We start from the raw sequence: 15,860 nt of genomic DNA, 5'->3' as shown, positions 1-15,860 counted from the left end.
AGTTAAGTAAAAACACTCTGATAAAGTACAGATACTTGAAAAATGTGCTTGTGTCAAAATATTCACTACTCTGGTTAAATGACATTGTCACGTTTACATATTTATGCACAATGATTTCTATTGATGTAATGCATTTCAATGTTGTCATCATTTTGGATACCTTTATAATGCATTTCATGTACAGGCTTTAAGAAAAGTGTTAATGGAATACCCTAAATTCTTAAATTCTTGAATTCTGCTTTTTTACATTTAGTGCGTCATTTTGCTGTTAGACCATGGAAAAGTTCTGTTACAAAGTTCATATCTACTCTAAAGGGATAACACACTTTTCAGAACTACACAAATGGTTTGAGTGAATTGCAAATAAATCGACTCGATTACAGTTCGCTATGCGATTAAATACCTATGCTAAATGGCATTTATATCATCACGTTTGAAATGTAGATGACAATAACTAAATAAACACATCATCACTTTAAAATGTTCTGTTCAAGTCATGCTTGAATATGAAGTTCTGGTTGATCTGTTTGTTCTTTAGCTACATTTTCATTATCTGACTCCCAACACCATTCTTACAGTTTACACCTGCGTGGCCGACACTTGTCGTTATTTCAGAAGAAATTTAAAGAATGTAAATGTATTCTAGGAGACACCAAAACAAAATCAAGATTTTGTAGAAGGGCATAATAGGACGGCTTTAATAGCATCTTCAGACACTTAACCTCACAACCTCATATTCATCGGCTTAGTTTTTTCCGCAGAGTTCCCTGCTGCGGCTTAAAGACTACAGCTCTTGCATGGAGACGTCTGAAGTGTCTCTCAACGAGGCCAATCAGCACTTGAACTCTGCATTACCCAGCAGCCCCTCTGCTAAGGAAGAGTGGGTGTCCACCATCACAGCCCTGCTGAAGGGCATCGAAATCTGCATCGCCGACAAGCCCGAGCTGCTCAGCCACACCCCGCGCTCCACGAACCTCCCACGCCTCGCCAACAACCTCATACAGGTGTGTGCGCTTGACCGAACGTTTGTGTGTTATTCTCATGTTTGTCTTTATTGATGGTTGTGTTCGTGTATATTCTTTCTCTAGTTGATAGCCACCAGTATGGTATTACCCGATGACCTCAAAGAGGCTCATTTCTCATCGCTGTTGCCATGGATTCTGCTGTACAACCTCATCAAACAGGAAGAGGCAGCGTTTGACTGCATGCTGCGGCAACAAATTGCAGATGAAGATGATGAAGGTAAGAAAGAAGACTCGAGTTCAATAGCATATCCTGGGATATCATATTCTTTTTTTTGTGAATTTCTGAATGTTTAAGTAAAAATGTGCTGATTTATTATGCTTTGTTTTAAGGTTTATTGTACTTTTATTTATACTTTGAATTAGCTTTAATAATATCTTATTATATACTATATAATATTAAATACTGTATCATTTTAATATTAGATTTTTTTACATATCTATATAAGTTGAAATTTTCTATTCACTTATTCACTTTTATTTTAGTTTTAGTTTTGTTTAGTTATTTATTTTCAATTAAAAATTTTAGTTTCTCAACTTAAACTTATTTCAGCTTAATGCTGAGGCAACTTTTCTAATTTTGTTTAAGTTTTTCAAATAATGTTTAGGCTGATATTTTAATTGATTTCAATTAACAAATGTTTAAATAGTTTTAGTTTTAATAGTTCTTGATGTTTTTCAGGTATCTTACAGTAGTGTTCACTAAATATAAAATTACAAAAAAAATGTTCTTTTCCTTTTGTTGTATTGATTTTTTTAACCCTAAATTTGTCATTGTTAGTGTAATTTGGTAACATTTGTAGTCATTGTAATGCAACTTCTTGTGTGCTCAATAGCGTATTGGTTTTCACTGTGATATCAGAATCGTTAGTAAGAAGAATGACATTTTCCTAGATCAGTGGTTCTCAAACTTTTTAGTGTAAGGCCCCCTTTGTGTAGAGTGCTTTGCGGCCCCCCAAATAAAGACTTATAATCTTAAACTTAGAATTTAAATGAAACCAAAACATATTCAGTTACACAATGCTGGAACATCAATTGTTTTACTGAAATTCTCTTTCTTTTACTTAGTAAAATTTATTTTATTATCTTTAAGCAAAAAACAACTTAATGGTGCCATAGAATGAAAACAGTATTTACCTAGGCATAGATGAATAATAAGAGGTCTGTACATGGAAATGACATATGGTGAGCCTCAAACACCATTGTTTCCCCCTTGTGTTAATCGTGTGCATGCAAAAGACCACTGAAAAACAGGCCAATCTAAACATAACACCGACTGTGACGTTAGAGTTGGGATGTACGCCCCCAACGTTGCATATACCCACCCATGTTCTAGACCAGCCGGACGTGCACAGCCGAATCACCGAAAGTTCTACAGGTACTGTATTGTGATTAGGGTTGCGCGATTTCTACCAAATTGGCATCGGACGATGTCTACACTCTACAGTGAAACCTCGCGATGGACGATGACATACAGTAGTTGTCTTCTTTAAAGCGGCAGTCCGTAGGATTGGCCTCTTGTCGCCATCTCAGTTTGTAATTGCTACTGCAGGTGATGTGCGGAGATATTTCTTTACGTGAGTTGTGATTTGGCACTGCTCAACTGCGCGGATGAGTCTGTTTTGAGTCGTGGCCTGTGACAGTGCAGCGGTGAGAATCTTCACTGTACGTCAGTTGCGCATAATAAACACTAGGGATGTAACGATTCACCGTGAGCCGGTTGAAAATCGGTTATAATGAGCGACGATTCAAATCGGTTGAGGCTTGAACTGAATCGCAATACATTTTTTGGACAGCAGGGGCCGCTATTTTCACTGCAAACCTAAACGTGGATGCTGATATTTCTTAAATGCAAAAAAATCCAAGAAAAGCACATACAGTATTAGTTTGTTTATATTAAAGAGACTTTTTCTATTATTAATTTGTTATAAAATTGCAGTTTAGTTTTGTTCTTTGAAATAAAACATTATTTTATCATACAAAGAAACGTGAAGCATTTCAGAAATAATGCAAGGGACGTTGTTCATTTCTAATTTGTTTCAACTTATTTTTTCAAAATAAATCGTGAGTAAATCGTGAATAAATCGCATCGTGAGATCAGAATCGTGAATCGCATCGCATCGTGAGCTGAGTGAATCGTTACATCCCTAATAAACACAGATAACATGGCAGATGATATAACACGAAACAAATAAGAACATAAACAGACACAAATAGTGCAAATGGAGGCTGTGTTGAAGTGTTTTGATATTATTTCGGGTGCTGGGTCATTTTGTTATTTCTCATGGAAACTCCCGTAACACGAACCGGACAGAAGATCCCCGAATGCGGGTCTCAAATGCTGACAGGCACGGTCATAAATCATTATACTCCATACAACTATATATACTATATGCAAAGCCTTGCCATCATATCCGGGATATAAGTCCGTAAATTTGATTAAAATGACAGGCTTCACTTGTCCGTGCTAATGAAATACAGATGTGGGGAGGTAATTTCTAAATCACACGAGGTCCCCAGATAATACTAATCCCAGGCGAATAGGGCTTAAATTACATTTATCATAATGAACATAAACAGAGAAAGAACAACTAATGAAACTGTACCCGTCTATTAACACAACAAGTGCGCTACGGTTTTTGTGTTATCTATTGAAATATTGAAATGTCTTACCTGTTCAGAAGAAATAAAGCGATGTCTGCACCCATTACAATCCTTTCAGATCACGGAGTTCCCGCCACCTTTGAAATGCCTTGCCAATATTAATTTTCGCACGAGTTCGATCACATTCCCTGTTTCTTTGTAAACCGTCTTCAGTTCGTTCTTTCTTGTTTTTCACTAATGATGAATCCCCAGATGTCAACACTGCTTGGCGTTTAAAAGTAAAAGTACTAAACGCCGCCATAAATAATACTAAACGCTGTATGAAATCCTACCCAGCAGTTGTGAGTACACGCTATAAACCGCCTGTCACTCGCATCCACGCTCTGGCTAGCAGCCGGATCCTCTTCGTTCTGTGTACGAATGTGTCGAAATGATGCGCAGACAAAAGACACCAAATAAGGATCTCCGGAAAAGTCGACCCGGCAAATTACAAACCATTATTACAAGCATTCCGTGGTGAATCCAGCAAGGGTAGTGAGTGACACAGTTTTAAACACCGTTCTTTCATGTACTTGCTCAACAATTGGTTTTAGCTAATTTTTACTCCAAAAAACTTGCGGACTGCCGCTTTAAACAAGCCGCGACGTTATGAAGTGAGGCGCGTCTAGGCAAGAGCTGCACAGAGACACGTCTTCTTTATACAGCCCGAGCTGGGCAGTTATCAAGTCAGGCGTGTGTCATCTATCCAGTGCAAACTTCTCAGTTAAACTCATGCGCGTCTTCTTTACACAGCGCGAGCTTATATGCCCATTAAGCCCTGTTTATATTTGTTTACAATGCACTTTGGAGCACAGAGCAGCGAGAGTCACGTAACAAAAGTGAATGGGACCGTTTTTCGAACCTGGGACCATATCAAGCAGGCTTCACTCAACGTTTTGATACTGATTTAAGAAGGTGGTAATTCCGACTATATTACCATTAGAACCCCTGCCGCAAGCAGTAAGCAGTGATCTTATCCACTTTTTCCATTTCACGTCTGACAGTAGCATTGCTGTGTGAGCTAGTGGCATGAGCCTCGCAGCGAAACAGCCAATCAGAGCAGAGCTCAACATTAATATTCATGACCCTTCCAAATAAGGTAATAACAGACCTTTTCATTCTAGGCACAAATCCTAGGGTTGTAAAAGGACATGTTAAACCGTTTCTGGATCATTTTTGCACTTAATAAAGCCACATACCTATGTAGATATCAGAGCACAATATAGCATATTGTTTCAATTAATTCTTTGGCACCTTTAAATTCCTGGTGTATTGAATAAATGTAAAGATTTACACTGGCAGCTCACAGCAGTTTTTGGTTTACTGTTCATCAACATGCCAGTAAAATAAACTTCTTGAAGAGGTTTTGCGCATCAGAGTATTTAAAATGACGCAATGCAAAATTTGCGATTGCTGTAATGGAAGTAAACGTGCGCTCAATGGGAAAGGCCAAAGAAAATATATTAAGGTGCGCCACTGCCATTGCAGTAAATTAGAAGAAATGCAATGCTAAATAGCTGCTTGGAGGCGCTCTTGCTATGACGTAAATAGCTGTCCGAAAGGTTACCGAGTGGCATCACTTTTGTTAAACGGACTTTGGCGTGGTAGAAGAGACGCTCTTTCTGCATGTGCTGAGAGCAACGCGAATGTGCTGCTTTCGTATGCAGTGTAAAAATACATTCTTGATGTGCCAAATTTGGATATTATCACTTTAGTACAACGGGCATACAATATAAAAAAAATTAAAGGCAAACCGGAAAACCGCAATTCACTTGGATGTAATTACTGTGGAGGTCATACCGAACGGTTCAATATTATATTGAGTATTGTGGCATCCCTACTGATCAGGCAGCTGTGTGTGTGTTTATGTTGTATAGAGAAGGACACCCCATTGCTGCCCTCGTCTCTCATGCTTCTTAACACGGCACATGAATGTCTGGGCCGCCGGTCCTGGTGTTGCAACTCTGATGGATCTCTGCTCAAATTCTTTGTGAGTCTATGCACCCATCCCTTCCTCTTATAAAAGTTTCTGTCCTTAGGATTTACTGTGCAGCATTGAAAGACAGATAGATGGACAGCTTGTTTCATTTCACATCAACATGCAGTAGCAAATGTTAGTAAATATATGTGTGCGTTTTTTGCACATTGAACTGTCCCACATAAAAAAAACGTTGAAATTTCTTCTCTGTGCAAAATTATTGTGGATTCGTGTACATTTGTGTTTGGGTACTTTTAGGTTCGTGTATTGCAGGAGAAGCTCTCAGGAAAAGAGAATCTGCCGTATAAAGAAGATCTGGAGACAGCGCTGGAGCAGTGTTTCTATTGTCTGTATGCTTATCCGGCCAGGAAAAGTAAAGCCCGATACCTAGAGGAGCATTCTGCCCCACAGGTAACACACACACTGTGTTTGACAAATGAGAATCATTACAGTTGTATGCAGCAGACTCCATTCAACTCAACTCAACTTTATTTATATAGCGCTTTTACAATTTTCATTGTTACAAAGCAGCTGCACATGAGACACATTGACTACAAGCAAAACAATCAAAGTTGTACCTGCAAAAACAAGAAAAGGTTGAAACACAGAAGACAGACACACCCACACACAAAACACTCCACACACACAACACGCACACGCACCAACACACACAGACACAGAGACACACACACACACGGATGCGCACGCACACACACACAACACACACACACACACGTACGTACACAGACAAGTACGCACACACACACACGCTCAGTGAGAGCACACATTTAGGATAAAGGAGAGGGATTCAGACTCGATTCAAACATGCTAAACATCTTAGAAATAAACTTCTATTAAAATGACGCTGTGCATTAATCATCATTGCATTTTTTGTATTACCTTCTCTTACATGCAATAGTTCTCTTTCAAACAATCGCTCGGTATCTCACTATGGGAAACGCCTCAGGCGTGATAGACTATGGAAGCACCAATTACACCACGTCCGCCTGATGGGCGGACCAATCACAGCTCATAACCAGAAGCCCACCCCCTTCCTATATATATATCGCTTTGATTACCTGGAACGGCATTCTTGGTCTCTTCCCCGTGAAGACTTTCCTCAGCACCTTAGCTGCGCTGCTCCAGTTCATAGAAGGACCGTTAAGGTTGACGTTGCTGAACGCAGTGCAGTTAGAATCTGTCGCGAATTCTCTGGCTCGTTAATTAGTTTTCTTCAACTGCTTTCATTAGCGTTGTTTTGCAGTGGCTAACGCGTCAAGGTGAGCTACGTTTTATTCCACGATGTCTATATGCATTGGAGGTCTCGCATCATTGTCACCTTTTTTCATCCCAATGAGTTTGCATCCCTGTAAGATCGCCGCGGAGAAAGGGAAAGATACCCCGTCCCGCTCATGTCCGGCAGCGTGTGGGTTCATGATATCAAGTAGAGATTCCCATCCGTTGTGTATTGCGTGCAGGATAAAGAGGTGTTAGCTCGCCTCCTCAGAGAGAAGCCAGATGATGAGGAGGATGACTCTATCCTGTCCCCACAGACCCGTGAGCGCACAAAGTGGCGAGGTAGTGTCGACTGCGGTAGACTGTGATTTAGTGGTGGTATGCAAGTGTGCAGCAGCAAAGCTTGGTATCACTTGGCCAGTAACTTTTGGGGATCTGGGGGTTAAACGGGATATTTAGAATGGGAAAAGGCTCCTGTCTCACCTTCCCCCGGCGAAACAGCTGCTTCCTGCGCTGCCGGCGTGTCGCAGAAATGAAGCAATCGTGGGATAAGCCCTTCTCTAACCGGGTGCCCGTCTTCACTGGATGTGAGCGAGATTGAGGAGATCGGGCTTTCCAACCCTCCCTCGGTTGAACAAACAGTGGCCCACCACCTGCATCCAAGGAGGCGGACCACTCTCTCGTCTGCCAATCTCTCCCTCCCTGGGAAAACAGAACGCTTCACAGCGTCCATGTACCAGAAAATTGACATTGACAAAATTGACAAATCTTCGCAAAGACTCTGGCATACCGAGCTATGCTCTCGGAGAGGCGTATAACGGTATTTTACCGTTGCCTATCCCAGTTTCGCAAGGGAAAAATGGTTTCGTTCGGATCCTGTCTCCGCCTTATGGGCAAGATGGCTTCGGCGTTGGCAGTGATCCCGCTGGGCTTGCTCAAGATGAGAGAATTTCAGCTGTGGGTGGCAGCGAGGCATCGGTGCCCTCGCAGGCACCTCGCGCGGAGAGTGACAATGGAATGCGTGGAGGCTCTCCATGAGTGGGGGGGGGGGCATTTTTTAGGGCAGATCGGTGAACGGTCACTGGATGCACCAGCTTCGCAAGCTTCACATAAACCTTTTGGAGTTGATGGTAGTGTTTCTGGCCTTGAGACATTTTCTGCCTTTCCTAAAAGGGTCGACAACACTACAGTGATGGCGGATATCAATCGCCAGGGGGGAACTCGTTCGTTGCAACTGCACAGTTTGACCCGCAAGCTGATCATCTGGGGAGCCGCGCATTTCAGCTCGCTGCGTGCTACGCACGTCCCGGGACTCCTGAATGTAGGCGCAGATCTCCTCTCAAGGGGAAATCCGTTGTACGGAGAATGGACACCACCCGCAAGTGGTGAATTAAATTTGGGAGATATATGGCAGGGCTGCTGTAGATCTCTTTGCCTCGCAGGCAAATGCAAAGTGTCCGCTTTATTTCTCTCTCAAGGACGAAAATGTGCCCTTGGGAGTGGATGAGTTGGCTCACCCGTGGCTGAAGGTGTTGCTTTACGCATTCCCACCGCTGAGTCTAATTTCTCACAACCTGGACAGAAAGAGCAAACAGATCGTCTCTCCTTCTGATAGCTCCTCGTTGGCCGAGGAGGTTGTGGCTGGCAGAGATTGTTCAGCTCCTTCAGGGAGAGACGTGGCCGCTCCCATGCAGCATGACCTGCTGTCACAGGTGGGCGAGGAGATATTTCCCCCAACCCAGAACGGGTCGATCTTTGGGTCTGGCCCGTGAGAGGTTCGGTTTGGACACGCTCTGGATTCCTCAGGAAGTTATAAGCACAATACAGAGTGCTAGAGCCCCGTCAACGAGCTCATTGTATGGTCTGAAGTGGCATGTGTTTGAGGACCGGTGTACTAGCAAAGGAGTTCCTTTCAGTGCTGAGTATGTGATGTATTCTGTTTTTTGCAGAGGTTAATCGACAATGGCAGCGCGATTTGCACTATTAAGGTTTATCTGGCTGCTATTTCGGCTTGCCATGACGGCTTTGAAGGAGCTTCGGTAGGCCGGCATCCTCTGATATGCCGTTTCATGAAAGGAGCAAAGCTTTTAAGAGCAGTGTCGAAGCAGCTTGTCCCGTCGTGGGATTTGTCCATGGTCCTGAATGCTTTAACTCAGCCTCCTTTCGAACCTATGGAGGGTGTTCATATTAAGCTCCTATCTTTGAAAACGGTTGTACTCCTTGACTTAGTATCAACTAAGTGAGTCGGGGAGTTACATGCTTTGTCGGTTCACCAGGCGTGTCAGCCCATCCTCTGAGACTTCAGCACAGCTCTTTACAAGTCCCTCTGGTACTATTTCACTTGTGGTCTGTTTAAAAATAGAGAGAGAGAGAGAGAGAGAGAGCTGTGCTAATGAAGGTGTTGTGCAGAGCAAAATGGCGGTCTGATTCAGCAATAACCTGCTGATCGATTATCTTCTGACAGCCAGAGTCACATCGATCATTTGGTCCCACACACTCCCATTATGCAGCGCTGCCAATGTACACACAACCACAGCACAATACTGAGGTGTTCTGCACACAATTCTTTGTGTCTCTCAAGAAAACACACAGTCTGCAGTGTAGATACTGTTTGGGTTTGTTGGAAACTAGCATTACATTTTACATTTATTAATTTAGCTGGGTTCTCGATCCAAAGCGACTTTTAAATGATAGAGCATTTAACATTTTGTAGTTAATAAAAACAAGAATACCACTTATTTTGTGCTCCTGAAGCTCAACTAGAGCATTGTTCTAGGGTTTGATTCCCACAGAATGCATGTACACTACTTAAAACATCTGTTTGGGACAAAATCTTGATCTTGTTTCAAGACATCAAACATGATTTTCTTAAAAACAATTGCATTAACATCAAATTTCCTTTTTATTCATTAAAAACAAGGTATGACATGTTTGAATTAAAAAAAAAACTTTTACTGACAGTTTAACACAAAAAGCCTTAAAAATTCATTGAAACTCTCTACCGTAACTATTTAAAGCTGTCAATCCCGTAGCATGTTTTGCTAAAAAAAGCAAAGCCATGATGCCTAAGCAAGTTTTTATTAATCATACATCATTAGATATTAATGAAGTATATTTTAAAAGAACATTATATGCAATACATTTTTTAATGCAAAAAACTACCATACACAGCATTGCAAGAGAAATATATGAAGTAATCTGTTAACCTGTTAGCCATTTGAAAGGTACTGCTAGATCAAACTTAAAGCGGCCATTCCCCGTGATGCCAATTTTCAAACTTTAGTTAGTGTGTAATGTTGCTGTAAGAGCATAAACAATATCTGCAAAATGATCAAGCTTGAACGGCTGGAATAGGACTACAGCCCTTTACTTCCTGGGTAAATGATGTCACTATTCCGAGTTTGTGAAAAACCTCCGCCCAAAGGAAAACGCCAAAAAATGGGGCGAGGCCTTCCTTAGAGAAGAGGAAGAGCCGCTGGAGTAGTGTTTGGTTATCAGAGATTGTAAATATTTGACTGAGCTGCGCAATTAATTACTTTCACTTTCATCACAGTCCTACAGCTGGTAATAAGAATTCAGCTACACACATTCTAAGATAACCAACGGTCAAATAACAGCTTCCATGACTTTAACATCGGCTGTGAAAGCTGTTCTGTATTATACACTGATATTGTGTGCGCATACCTCTAAAACACTTCTATGAAACGTCCTTTGAAGTCCTGCTTGCAAATGTCTCCTAGTCAATCTGCTTGTTTTATTATCCAACTTAGGTCCAATATAAAAAGGCAAAACTAACGCTTCTGTTAATAGTGTTAATTAATATAACCGGTTTGACCCAACCGGTCCGGTGTCATTTTCCTCGCCATAGTAGGAAAAAAATTGCGATCTCTAACAAAGATTGACATTTGCACATGCAAACGTTACACTTCGATCGATCCGCATGTGTTTAACTGATGAAGTGAAGTTGACGCCATTGTTACTGTTTATTGCTAAAAGCCAAAACTTATGAAAACACGTTCACTGAGAGGGGTACTGACCAATCACAACAGCCTGAGAAGCGGAAGCTTGCTGATATAGTATGGGTGGGACATCTTCAAACACACGCTCTAAGCGAGGAACCAATCACGACAGACCTGGTCAGCTTTCAAAATCAGAGCGTTTCGTAAGGAGGGATTTTATATAGACTGGAAAAAATCCAGTCGTTTTGTTAGAAGAGGGACAGTGGTGAACAATAGACTTCAAATATGTGAAATATAAAGCGTTTTTTGAAACTAGAAACATGAACATCCACTGTTAAACACCCAAAAAACATGATCAAAACAGCAAAAGAATGGCCCCTTTAATATTAAAATCTATGTGTGTGTGTTTCAGTCCTTTAAAAATGTTACGGAGTATGAAAATATCAGTCATAGACACTTCTTTTCCACCATTTGTTCATCTTTAAATGTTTTTTTGTCATTTGAGAACTTCTAGTAAAACATCCAATTGTTTTTTTCAGAATGTTTAAATTTTACTCTGTTTAAATAACAACATATAACGCACTCAGACAAATCGGGACGCATTACGGTAATGAGAATTTAAGCAGAAAAAGCAATACAATACATAAATACTTAATTCGTATGTTAAAATTATGCTTTGTGCAAAGTGGAGAACAGAATTATGTTTATTATTATCATTTTTTGAGTTATCAGATTATATGTTATAACTAAAATCTTGATTTTGCCATGATGTTTAGTGGTTTCGTGAGAATGACCTATTTCTTGTTGCTGCCAAAATACATAATGTGTAAACGAATCAAACTATGGTCAAACTAGTCATCCAAAACATGAGTGGATCAGTAAGGTTGCAGATAGTAATCTATGTAAGGGTAAAATGAATCAAACCTGCGCGAAAAATCACATTTTCATAAATAGTTCAGAATCCTTTAATGTGTGTGGTGGCCTACTTTTCAGAATTGGTATCAAAGGAAATTACGTATCTGAATCCCTTTTTGCTCAGCAAAGTAGCTTTATACCCTGAAGAACTCATTCTTTATCGTAATTGCGGTTTCTGCTGTTCAGATGGGCGGATAATTCCATCTTTTGTCACTGATCAGTGTGTCTCAAACACTGGCTGATATCGAAAAAGGGTGCAGAATATTATAGCATGCCTGCTGTTGTGCGCACACTATTATATTCCTCTGTGGGAGAGAGAGAGAGAGAGAGAGAGAGAGAGCTTGTGGTCTCACTTACAAATCAATCTTTGTGTGAATTTTTTTCTAAATGCACCTTTTTAATCTTGTGCACTTTAACCCCTCAAGGTGGAGCTACATTGGAATGAAGCCGTCTCCATGTTCGAGTACTTTAAACCCAAGACCTTGCCCGAGTTTGACAGCTATAAGACCAGCACTGTCTCTGCCGACCTGGCCAACCTTCTTAGAAGACTCTCTGGAATAATCCCACGCAACGATGGCCCCGTGATCTCCATAGATGATGTGTCCGCTTACATAGAGGGAGGAGCCGTCAAGGTGTGAACTTTAGAATATTCTCCAGTGAAATGCTCTCTGTCATTTTTGATATGTTGGGCTAGATTTGAATTAAAGTTTGTGTGTCTGTAAGGTGCCGGCCCTCCCGGAAGGAGCTCCCCCAGCGCCCCCTGTGGTGAATGAGCTGTACTACCTGCTAGCAGACTACCACTTTAAAAACAAAGAGCAGTCTAAAGCCATCAAGTTCTACATGCACGACATCTGCGTGTGCCCTAACAGGTCTGTTGAAACTGAAAACACCTACTTGTTTGAAGACTCAATAGTGTTCTTGTATTCAGCGTTAGTTGATGATCTAGTCTCTTGGTCTCTTGTAGGTTTGACTCATGGGCAGGTATGGCTCTCGCGCGTGCTAGTCGTATCCAGGACAAACTGAATTCCAATGAGCTCAGGAGTGACGGACCCATCTGGAAAAACTCTCTGGCAGTGTTGACCTGTTTCAAACGGGCTCTAGAGATAGACGGCTCCAACCTGTCCTTATGGATCGAGTATGGCACCATGTCTTATGCCTTGCACTCTTTCGCTTCCAGACAGCTCAAGCAGTGGAAACGCGAACTTCCCCCGGACTTGACTAAACAGGTGTGTGTGTTTAAATGAATGAATGCGGGTCTGAGCCATAGACTGTATAAAACATGGACGTGGTGTCCGTGACGTCACCCGTAGGTTTGTGAAAAGCAATTTTGAAGCCTAAGGGGCAATTCACATTTCGCGTCTAAAACCGCGTGGAAAAAAAACGCGCTCCGCTTTCTCTAGTCAAATGACCATGCACGCGCGGTACTCTGAAAAGTTGAGCTATTTCCATCTCGATGCGGCGCCTAGAAAAATGTGAAAAATGCCTGCCGCCTGTCTAGATTTAATATAACGAACTTGCGTGCGCAAAAGACGCGAAATGGGAATCGCCCCTAAAGTGGCCGGAGCCGGTTGTCGACATCTTGGCAGCACGTCACCTCACGTCACGAAAAATTCGGCCCCGTGTGAATTGTGTCCGCTTAGGACCCAATTTAGTAGGTAGTTGTAATGCCTGATCACAAAGTTGTTATCTCGATATGTTGTTGCATGGCTAACCGAAGTTGCATTAGCTTCTAGCGAGCTAAATACGCTGTGTAAAATAAAAGCATTAAGTGTTAAAATTTAAGTTTACGAAAAACATATTAGACGCATTTTTTGTCAAAGCTTGATGTAACATACACGCCAGTTTTTCTGGGTCAACATCTGCTGATCAAACGAAAAACATCACTTTTGATATTTTAAAATGACCATGGTTTTATTATAGTAAAGAACTAAAACAGTAAGAACGAGATTTGTTTGATTTCACTACCCATAGCCTCATCTATGTACTATTATATGAAGCGTTTAGTGAAAATGACAATAATGGTCATTTTAACAAAGTACTAGCGACATAATTCGTAATGTAATTTTGTAAGAATTGCAATCAGGCGCTAAAAAAGAGTACCCATTTGAAGTTCTTTTAGCCAATAGAATCACGCGGGGTCCTAAGCGGACACAATTCACACGGGGGACAGGATTTGTCATGACACCGGATAATCGAAAATGGGCAAAGAGGCAGGACGTGGGTGGAGCTCAGGTGCTTGGTTGCTGAAACCACCTGTCACTCAAGTGGCCACGCCCTTAACTATGCAGAATTTTAAGGCTTAATATAAATTATATTATTAATATAAAGTTATAAAAAAATTCCCCCCTCACAGTTGTCACGAAAGGTATAATGAGCTATATAGACCACATTTTTTTGTACCAGGCTGTAAACATGTTTTTCCTGCTGTAAAGTTGGGAATTTTAACATGGGACTCAATGAGATTCTGCTCTGTTTTGGAGCCAGTCTCTAGGGGCCAGTCGATGAATTGCATTTTAAGTCCCTTCCGTGTTGGTTTCACGAGAGAGACCGGAAGGTTGCCGCTCGGTCTGAGCGTAAGTGATTGTTTTTAGTGTCATTGCACTGTTTGTGTGTGTTGTAGATGGAGGAGCGCAGGGACTCGATGTTGGAGACAGCGTTTCAGTGTTTCCAGAGTGCGTCTCGCTGTGACGGCGATGAGGAAGAGTGGCTCATTCATTACATGCTGGGAAAGATCGCCGAGAAGCGTAAACAGACGCCCAACGACTACCTGCAGCTGTACAAACAGGTGATTGGCGGGGCTGCAGATGAACCACTGGCTAATCTGATTGGCTCCTGTAAATGTGTGATGTTTGTCAGTTTTTTAGTTTGCAAACCGTTTTTTGTGTGTTTTGTCTGTCCAGAATTGATCTATACACCCTCTTACAGGTAGCAAATTACATTTTAAGAACAAACGTGTTTCTGTGGTTCAGTTGGCAGAGCATTGCGTTATCAGTGCAAAGGTTATGGGTTTGATATGTAGAAAACACACGCACACTGAACAAATAATGTACCTTAAAATACAAAGTAAGTCGCTTAGGATCAAACCATCTGCCAAATACATGAATATAAATGTAAAACTTGTTTTGTATTTTACCATTCATAGAAGTCTCAAAGAATTTCATTCATTTACAAAATTCTGCAGGAGCAAAATGAGTTCAAAGCATTTTCTCGTAGATCTCTGCGACGCAGAAGAGTAAACGTTTGTATACATGTATCTATAAAACAACATCACACATATTATATACTAAAACCTAATCTTGCCCTGACATTTATTATACATCATTATATACATTATTGAACATTCTTATTACCCCTGTGTAATATCTCTCCAGTCTGCATATTACCTGCATGAGGAAGCAGCCCGATACCCACGCAAAATCCACTACCACAACCCACCTGACCTTGCCATGGAGGCCCTAGAGGTATGAAGTGCATTAATCTTCTTTTGCTTTGTTGTTCACAAAGTATACAAACGTGGCCAAAAGTCCAGAGGGCATGTGTACAATATTTGCTTTTAATGATCCTATAGATTCGATTGAACCATGAAATACGAAGTGTATGGTACAAAGTATTTTTGATCATAATTATTTGTCTAAAAACAATATGAGGGAATATGGGTTTTGTTCAAATACAAAGAAAAGGAAGCAATAAACAGAGGTGGGTAGTAACGCGCTACATTTACTTCGTTACATTTACTTGAGTAACATTTTGGAAAATATGTACTTTTTAAGTAAAATTAAAAGTGTGTACTTTTACTTGAGTAAATTTCTAATAGAAAATCTGTACTTTTACTTCGTTACATAACTTACATTGCGTGACGTTCCTTCGTTCCTTCATTTTAAAATATGCTTTTTAAAACGCGTTGTTTATTTCAAGGTTGTCGTCTCTTTTTACGGGCATTCCCGAGTGATCGATTCTTTTGAGTCGATTCTTTTGAAAGCATTAATTGAACAATGGGCAAAACCATTTGAATAGGCTAATGAATCAGTTCAAATGATTTGTTCAGTTCGCAGCACGATCTGAATCATCTGAAGCAGGATTACTCACTCCTCGTAGCGCGAAACTTAA

At 41.0% G+C, this 15,860-nt stretch overlaps 1 protein-coding gene across 5 annotated transcripts in view; it reads left to right on the top strand.

The window, feature by feature from the left end:
* Positions 1 to 15,860, top strand: part of cabin1 (calcineurin binding protein 1) — a 95,474-nt gene that overhangs the window by 11,929 nt on the left and 67,685 nt on the right. For all 5 annotated transcript variants that reach the window (XM_057355796.1, XM_057355795.1, XM_057355794.1 and 2 more), the window contains exons 17-25: positions 762 to 1,004; positions 1,089 to 1,242; positions 5,543 to 5,655; positions 5,902 to 6,054; positions 12,179 to 12,385; positions 12,477 to 12,622; positions 12,718 to 12,979; positions 14,374 to 14,538; positions 15,125 to 15,214. In XM_057355796.1, coding sequence (XP_057211779.1) covers positions 762 to 1,004; positions 1,089 to 1,242; positions 5,543 to 5,655; positions 5,902 to 6,054; positions 12,179 to 12,385; positions 12,477 to 12,622; positions 12,718 to 12,979; positions 14,374 to 14,538; positions 15,125 to 15,214 — 1,533 coding nt within the window. The remainder of the gene's footprint in view (positions 1 to 761; positions 1,005 to 1,088; positions 1,243 to 5,542; positions 5,656 to 5,901; positions 6,055 to 12,178; positions 12,386 to 12,476; positions 12,623 to 12,717; positions 12,980 to 14,373; positions 14,539 to 15,124; positions 15,215 to 15,860) is intronic.

This window comes from Triplophysa rosa, linkage group LG17, assembly GCF_024868665.1.
Source record: "Triplophysa rosa linkage group LG17, Trosa_1v2, whole genome shotgun sequence".
NCBI lineage: Eukaryota > Metazoa > Chordata > Actinopteri > Cypriniformes > Nemacheilidae > Triplophysa > Triplophysa rosa.
The sequence above is the reverse complement of the archived record's forward strand: the minus strand, read 5'-3'. Positions and strand labels throughout refer to the sequence as shown.